The sequence below is a fragment of the Octodon degus genome, unplaced genomic scaffold, assembly GCF_000260255.1.
Source record: "Octodon degus isolate 3935 unplaced genomic scaffold, OctDeg1.0 scaffold00083, whole genome shotgun sequence".
Classification (NCBI taxonomy): domain Eukaryota; kingdom Metazoa; phylum Chordata; class Mammalia; order Rodentia; family Octodontidae; genus Octodon; species Octodon degus.
The window spans coordinates 10,433,465-10,441,730 of NW_004524659.1; the positions used below are offsets into that span (position 1 = coordinate 10,433,465).

Here is an 8,266-nt window from a genome sequence, read left to right on the forward strand (position 1 = left end):
CCGAGGAGAGAGACCAAGGGGCGAGGGAAGACCCCGAGATGAGAGATTACGGGACGAGGAGAGACTCCGAGGAGGAGAGAGATCCTGGCGTGAGGAGAGATCCCTGGGCGAAGACAGAGTCTTCCACGAGAAAGGTCGGGGTGAGGAGAGATCTCGGGGCCAGGTGACATCCCCGGGTGAAGATAAATTCCCGGGCAAGGAGAGGACCTGGATGAAGGAGAGATCTCAAGGGGAGGAGAGATCCCCAAGGGAGGGGAGATCCTGGGGTGAGCTGAGACCACCGGGCAGAGGCAAAATCTCGGACCAGAAGGGGCGGGGTGCGGAGGGGCAGACCCTTGGCGAGGAAAGGTCCTGGGGAGAGGAGAAGCGCTTTGGAGAACAGAGATCCCAACAGGAGGAGAGAGCCAGAAAGGAAGAGAGAAACAGGACGAAAGAAAGGGACCCTTACCAGAGGTCAGGAGGCGCGGATAGGGTCCCTAAGGAAAAGCGGCAGGGCCCGGAGCTAGCTGGGGAGCTGCTCCCCCCGAAGCCAGGGAGTCTTCGGGCAGATGGAGACCTGGGGCAGGGAAAAGGATGGGGCATGGGGAGGAAGCCCAGGGAGGAGCAGCCCCCAGGCCCCCGACCCAGGAGGAGAAAAGGAAAGGGGCGAGGCGTGGAGAAAGCGCCCGGCCGGGCCCCAAGGAGCGTGAACTGGAGCAGGATGCAGAGCAGCGACCTGCTCCAGGCCGGGACCCGAGCGAGGAGAAAGAGACCCGGGCAGCGGCAAGAGAAGTGGGGGCGTGAAGCAAGGAGTGAACGGGGAGCCAGGTGCCGGAACAAGGATGTGATCGCAGGTCGGAGCGGGACAAGGGAAAACAAGAGGGGCTCTGTCAAAGTGAAAAAGAAAAACCGAGACAGAAAACCGAGTGAAGCCAGAACAAGGAGGAGGCTGGGCGAAAGTAGACTCAGGAGCCAGGGCGTGGCTAGGAGTTTTAGTAGGGGGAGGGCCAAAAGCAAGAGTAGGGGCGGGGTCCGGAGCAAAAGTAGAGGCGGGGCCAAGAGGAGGGGCGGGACCAGGAGCAAAAGCAGGGGCGGGGTCCGGAGCAAAAGCAGAGGCGGGGCCAAGCAGAGAAGCCCGACCAGAAGCAAAAGCAGAGGCGGGGCCAGACAAAAGGGCGGGGCGAAGTTCAAGAGCTCTGGAAGAGATCAGACACGCAGGAGGGTTTTGACCCCTGCGTTCTGCAGGTTGTAGCTGCATGGTGCACTTCCCAGCCATGTTCCCTATCAGTTTTGTGTGGCCAAGAGTACAAGTCCTGTGGGTGTTTTTGGCACTGCTGGAGATACTACTGGTGTCGTCAAAGGTGCGGAAAACTGGTGATTTCCAAGACTGCACCTGGCAGGTTGTTCTGAACAAGTTTGATAGGGTAGGTGATGCCCACGTGAGTGACCGATTCTACGATCAAGAACCCGTGGATACAGTGGGCAGTGTATTCAGCATGCTAGTGGACTCTCCCATCGATCATCAGGAGGTGAGGGGATCAGGGTCCAACAAACCCGAAGGGCACGGCATTAGTGCCACTTGGCCCTGAAAACTTCACCCACCTCTCTTTGCAGAAATACCTGGGCTTCCCTTACTACCTCAAAATCAGCTACTCCTGTGAGGGACAGGTGAGTAGGTTCTACCAGTCTCATGCCTTCCCCCAATTGAACTCAAGGCCTTGCCTTGCTAGGCAAATAGTAGCACTGTCCAACCCTGGGGTAATTAGAGATTCACAATTATCAAGCCTGGCACAGTGCAGACACATATAACTCCCTTGTTTCTCAGGAGCCTGAAGCAGAATTGCAAGTATCGGGGCCATCCAGAGCAACCTAGTGAGACCCTGTCTCAAAAATAAAAGGGCTGGGGACATGGGAGAGTGTTCACTAGGTTTAATTTCCACTATGAAAAAAAGAAAGAGCCAAGTGTGGTGGCATATGCATGTAATCCCAGCATTTGGGAGGCTGAGGAGTTCAAGGTCAGCCTGGGCTACATAACGAGTTCAAGGCTAGCTTGAATTACAGAGTGAGACCTTGTCTGAAGAAAAAAAAAAATCAAAAAGGATTATCTATGTACAGTTCCTAGTATCTCTGCTCCCACATAATATCTGCCTAAGTAAGTGTTTCTCCCCTTTGGCCATATTTCTTGAGATAATTCACATACTGTAACATTCAGCTTTTGTTTTGTGACTTCTGAAGCCCTGGGTTGGATGTCAGGAGGTAGCGGGGAAAGGGTTAGATGGGGACACTAAGATTGACAGAACCCACTCACCTGACCTGGTGCCTGCCAAGTAAGTGCTCACCACTGAGATACATACCAGCTCCAATTTATCATTTTAAAGTGTATAATTCTTTTTTTTTTTTTGACAGGGTCTTGCTAGGTAGTTCAGGCTGGCCTTAAGCTCACTATGTCACTGTGTAGCCCAGGCTGGCCTTGAACTCCTGGTGGTCCTCCTGCCTCAGCCTCTCAAGTGCTAGGATTACAGAAATATGCTGCCACCACGCCCAGCTAATTTGATACTTTTTAATAAAAGTTACAAAGGTGTTTTCAATTATATTTAGTATATGCCCAGGAGTAGAAGTCTTAGGTATAATGCTAACCCCATTTAATAAGGCAAGCGCTTATTCTACATTTAAGTACAGGGGCTGGGGAGATGGCTCAGTGGAATAAGCACATCCCTGGCAAGCACAGGGGCCTGAGTTCAATCCCTGGTTCCACAAAATCAAACAAACAAATAAACAAACTAAAAACAAAACAAAGCAAAACAAAAACATTCCCATACATTTAAGTACAATTAATTTTTTTGAGATAGGGTCTCACAACCATCATTATTATCTTTTTGCACAATATTTGTAGGCCCAAAATAAACTTTGTGCTGACTGGCAAACACTATTCATTTCACGTCTCCTCCTCTCCAGCCCCTAGAGAGAACTAATCTACTTTCTTTTCCCATAGAAGATTAGCCTGTTATGAATGTTTCATATATAGAATCTTTTTGGAAACAGAGCCTTGGGGCTGGTGAGATGGCTCAGTGGTCTAAAGCATCCTACTTAGAACAAGCTAAGCTAAGCAAAACACAAGGACCACGGTTCAATCCCCCAGTACCACATGCCAGCCAGCCCTGCCCCCTGGTGGGCTGAGCTGGCCACACACACAAAATAAATAAATAAATATTAAAAAAAAAACAGCCTTGATTTGTAGTGTAGGCTGGCCTTGAACCCACAGTGATCCTCTTGCCTCAGCTCCCAAGTGCTGGGGATTATAGGTGTATACTACCACACCTGGCTACATATACATGGAATCTTATGATATGTACCTTTTTTTTTTTTTTTCCAGAACTGGGGGTTGAACTCAGGCCCTTGTGCTTGCCAGGCAAGTGCTTATTCTACTGAGCTATCTCCCTGGCCCCGATATGTACCTTTTTTTACATCTTGTCACTTAGCACGTTTTCAGAGTTCATTCATGTTGTAATATGCATCACTATTTCCTTTTTATGAATAAATAATGTTCTGCTATATGGACAGCCATGTCTTGTTTGTCTATTATTAACTGACAGACATTTTGGTTATTTGTACTTTTTGACTATTATAAACAATGTAGCTATAAACATTTAAGTACAAAGTTTTGTGTTTACACCTGTTTTCAGTTGTATTTAGTATATGCCCTGAAGTGGAACTCTTAGGTGTAGTGCTAACCCTATTTAATTTATTTTTTGAGACAGGGTCTCACTCTGCAGTTCAGGCTGGCCCTGAGCTCACTTTGTAGCTCAGGCTGGTCTTGAGCTTGCAAAGATTCTTCTGCTTCAGCCTCCTAATTGCTGGGAGGTGTGGGCCACTGTGCCCAGCTTTAATGTGCTTTTTGTCCATTTATCTCCATCCTCTGGAGAAATGTCCACTCGGATACTTTGCCCATTTTTTGTTGTTGTTGTTTTGAGATAGGGTCTTGCTATGTAGTTCACTATGGCCTTTAAATATGTACCCCAGGTTGGCCTTAGACTTGAAAAATCCCTCTGCCTCAACCGCCTGAGTGCTGAGATTATAGGCGTGTATCACCACACCCAGCTTGTTTGCCCCTTTTTAAGTTGGTTTATTTGTTCTTATTGTTATAAAATTCTTTTTATATTTCAATACTAACTCCTTATCAAATATGATTTGTAAATATTTTGTTCCATTCTGTAAGTTATCTTTTCACTTTTTTTTTTTTTGTGGAACCGGGGATTGAACTCAGGCCCTTGAGCTTGCTAGGCAAGCGCTTATTCTACTGAGCCATCTTACTGGCCCCCAAAAGGAGAGGCAGTAGTTGATGCTGCTTTACTTTTTATTTTTTTTTTTTTTGGTGGTACCAGGGTTCAAACTCAGGACCTTGTGCTTGCCAGGCAAGCACTTATTCCACTGAGCTCTCTCCCTAGCCCCTCACTTTCTTGATGTGTCTTTTATTTTTGTTTTGTTTTATTTTGTTTTTGCTTTTTGGAACAGCGTCTTGCTGTATAATTCAGGCTGGTTATGAACTCACTATGTAGCCCAGCCTAGGCACAAATTTACAATAATTCTCCTGCCTCAGCCTCCCAAGTGCTTAGATTACAGGCATGCACCACCACTTCTGCCTTGATATGTCTTTTTCTTTTCTTATGTCTTTTAGGGCAGAGATCCCCAACCTTTTTAGCACTGGGGACCTGTTTTGTGGAAAAAGTTTTTTCAGGGAGGTGATAGGCAGCTGAGTGACAGGGAGCCCTAAAAAGGCTCTGAGCAGGGGACAGATGTGAAGACAATGAGGAGCCAGGAGACAGGGGTGGGCAGAGCCAGGGTGGCAGCGGCCCTAGTTGCCCTGGCAGGGAAGCCATCCCAGCACCTGCTCCCTGTGACTGGAAACGCTGACTCAGGCTCAACAGCAGGTAAAGGAGAAAGTATGGAAAGGTACATGGGCAAAGTGCTCCTCAGGTGCAGGGCAGGGCAAAAGTGGCAGAAACTATTGATTTCCTCCTGTTGGTCTCCCCACCCCAGGGCCCCTGCAGCCTTCACCTGGGGACAGCACTGAGCAACCTCTTGCTGCTGTTTCACACATCTGAATGACCCCTCCATCCTGCCTGCCACGTGCCCTGACTGGCCACTGGGGGGTTGGTGAGGCAGCGGGGACCCGGACGCTGTAGTAAGGACATGCCTTGGGGCCATCTCTCCCTCAGCCCTCTGAGGACCTGGTCCGCAGCGGCCACCTGATGGGGCTGAAGCCCCTGGTGCTGGTCACCTTCCAGTCCTCCGTGAACTTCTACCGCTGGAAGATAGAGCAGCTGCAGATCAGGATGGAGGCCGCCCCTTTCCGCTACCCAGGTGGGCGGGAGCCAAGCCAGGGGGCCCCAGAGTGGGAGACCCAGGCGGGCAGCACCTCAGTGCCCTCTCTCATCAGGGACCTGCCTGGCGGAGGAGGTGTGCGCCATGAGCTGGTTTATGCCCATGCCCATCCAGAATGGCAGCGTGGTCGTGAAGGTGGAGGTCACCAGCAATGGCCTGGGGCCCTTCATTCCCAATAAAAGGTGCACTTCTCCAAGCCCAGGCTGGGGGCTGGCTCAGGGAGGGGTGCCTATTCCTGGTCCCCAAAGGAGCAGGGGGCACCAAGCCCAAGGGAGTGAGGAGACTGGGCTGGGAGCTGTGCCCAAAATGGGACCCTCCCCTGGGCCTGTCTGTGCCCGCCACAGGTTCCACGTGAATATCAATGGCTTCCTCAAGAAGAAGCAAGGCAGGATTGAGTTCACGGTGGGATCGGAGGTGAGGGACCTTGGGTTGGGCCCCTACTTACTGAAAACAAGCAGCAGGTCCTGCCCATTCCTAAGCACTGTCTCCATGCTTGGCTGAGCATGGAGAGTTCCTAAATGCAACACCAGCTTCCATCTTTACAGTGACCCTGGGGGGAAGCACCTTCACAAAGCTTCTCCACCTTTTTGAGATAGAGGTGCTATAATCACTAAATTGCCCAGGCTGGGCTCGGACTTGTGGTACTCCTACCTCTGCCTCTCCAGGTGCTGGGGCTACAGACATGAATCAGCATACCTGGCTTCACATACCCATTTTAAAGAGGAGAACATTAATCCTCTAAGGGAGAGAACCATCTTTCTGTATGCAGACATGAAAGGATACGGGGACTGTCTGCTTGTTTCCTGCACCACATTCTGCACCACTATTCGTGCATTCAGTCATTCGTTCATTCAGCAATTCCGAACACACACTGTGGCATCGTGAGGGCACAGCAGTGAGCACACAGACCCCAAGCCCTGCCTCCTGGAGTTGACATTTCAGCATGGGGGACAGACATCAAAGCAGTACACGTGAACATCAAGGCCTTTTCACTGTAGATTAAAAGGTAGCCCTGGAAGGCTGAAGTAGGAGGACCCAAGTTTGAGTTCAGCCTGAACAACTCAGTTGGACCCTGTCTCAAAATTCAAAAAGGGGGCTGGGGATGTAGTTCAGTGTGAAGGGACTGACTTCATAGAAAACTTAATCCTGGAAGAAAAAAATGGCAAATGCTTTGGAGAGAAACCAAAGAGGGTGAGGGAGATGGATCTAACAGGGAAGACTTCTTGGAAGTTGACCTTGCATAAAGCCTCAGAGGACAGAGGGGTCATGTGGACACAGGATTTTTTCTTGCAGAGGGAACAGCTATGGAAAAGCTCTGAGGTCACTTTGTACCTGGTACAACTGAGAAGCAAGTGGAGGCCACAGGGCTGGGCAGAGTGGTAGGGAATGAGCTCAGGGAGAATGATGGGGAATGGTGGACGACCTGTGCTCAGGTGAGGACTTTGGCTTTTCCCTAAATGGGGGAGAGCCGTGGGAGGGTTCAAGAGTGCTGAGCAACCCATGGCCTCCCCTGCAGCTCTTTGACCTGGCGCCCCAGTACTTCATAAATGTCTCCTCGAGGCCTCTATGGTACACTCTGGACCAGTCACCTGTGCTCATCCTGGGTGGCATTCCCAATGAGAAGGCCATCCTGCTGAGTGACACTAACTTTGAGACCTTTTCTCTTGTGGAGGTGAGTGACACCAGGCTGTCAAGGTACTTGGGGACTACTGAGGGATGTGGGACTGTGCCCATGAATGGGGTCAGGTTATGGGGCCACAGAATAGGTCCCCAAGACACACCATTCCCACAAGGAGCATGAGGGGAGCTCTGCCTGCCAGGTGGTCTAGGTTCAAATCTTAGTTCTGCCACTTCCTGACTTTGTGGCCTTGGGCAAGTCACTATACCCAAGTGGTTTCTTTTGCCACTAATTTCAAATCTCATGGCACTATAGTTTGATAATGTGTGTGGGATAATTTCTATTCCTTCGCATTTACTTAACCATGTTCTATAGTTTATTTTGGAGAATATCCTGTGTGTGGCTGAGAATGTGTATTCTGATGTTATGGGGTAGAACATTCTGTAGACTTCTACTAAGTCCATATGTTCAAAAGTTTGGATCAATTCTGATATTTCTTTTTTTTTTTTTAATTTAGTGTGTGTGTGTGTGTGTGTGTGTGGCCAGCTCAGCCCACCAGGGGGCAGGGCTGGCTGGCATGTGGTGCTGGGAATCGAACCGCAGTCCCTGTGCTTTCCCAAGCTTGTTCCAAGTAGGTGCTTTAGACCACTGAGCCATCTCTCCAGCTTTTTTTTTTTTTTTATTTAGCTGATATTTCTTCCTTAATTTTTTTGTCTAGTTAATGTCTATAGGATATGAGGGTCCCCATGATAATTATATTAGTGCCTATTTGTTTTCTTATGTCTTTTAGTATATATAGTTGGATACGCTGGTATTTGGTGCATATACTTTTATGGGATTGTTATCTCTTCTTGGGTTTTTCCCTTTCTAAGGATGTAGTGGCCTTCTTTGTCTCTCTTAATCAGTTTTGGCTTAAAGTCCACTTTTCTGCAAATAGAATAGCTAACCCTGCTTTTTTCTCATTCCTGTTACGTGGAATATTGTTTTCAATTCTTTGATTTTCAGTCTATGAATTTCTTGTTTTATTTATTTTTTGTTTTTTAGGTATTTAGTACAGGGTCTACAGGGTCTCACTAGGTAGATCGGACTCATAATGATCCCCCTGTTTGCAGCCTCCCAAGCTCTGGGATCACAGGCGTGTGCCACCATGCCCAGTCTTAATCGCTGGGGCTGGCACAGCACGCCGGAGATCAAACCCTGGCCGCTGCTCTCTACCTAAGCAGGCACTCTAGTCTGCTGAGCTATCTGGCTGGCCCCTGTGAATTTCTTTTTGAATTAAATGTCTTC

General features: G+C 49.0%; 1 protein-coding gene across 5 annotated transcripts in view; it reads left to right on the plus strand.

The window, feature by feature from the left end:
- Window positions 1–48: 48 nt before the first annotated feature.
- The window catches only part of Catsperg (cation channel sperm associated auxiliary subunit gamma), a 38,827-nt gene continuing 30,609 nt past the window's right edge, over window positions 49–8,266 (plus strand). For all 5 annotated transcript variants that reach the window (XR_002822257.1, XM_004636863.2, XM_023721556.1 and 2 more), the window contains exons 1-7: window positions 49–833; window positions 1,225–1,508; window positions 1,594–1,647; window positions 5,196–5,340; window positions 5,417–5,543; window positions 5,706–5,775; window positions 6,878–7,033. Coding sequence is in view for 4 of the 5 variants with exons in the window: in XM_004636863.2 (XP_004636920.2) it covers window positions 212–833; window positions 1,225–1,508; window positions 1,594–1,647; window positions 5,196–5,340; window positions 5,417–5,543; window positions 5,706–5,775; window positions 6,878–7,033 (1,458 nt within the window). In the remaining variant the exon portion in view is untranslated. The remainder of the gene's footprint in view (window positions 834–1,224; window positions 1,509–1,593; window positions 1,648–5,195; window positions 5,341–5,416; window positions 5,544–5,705; window positions 5,776–6,877; window positions 7,034–8,266) is intronic.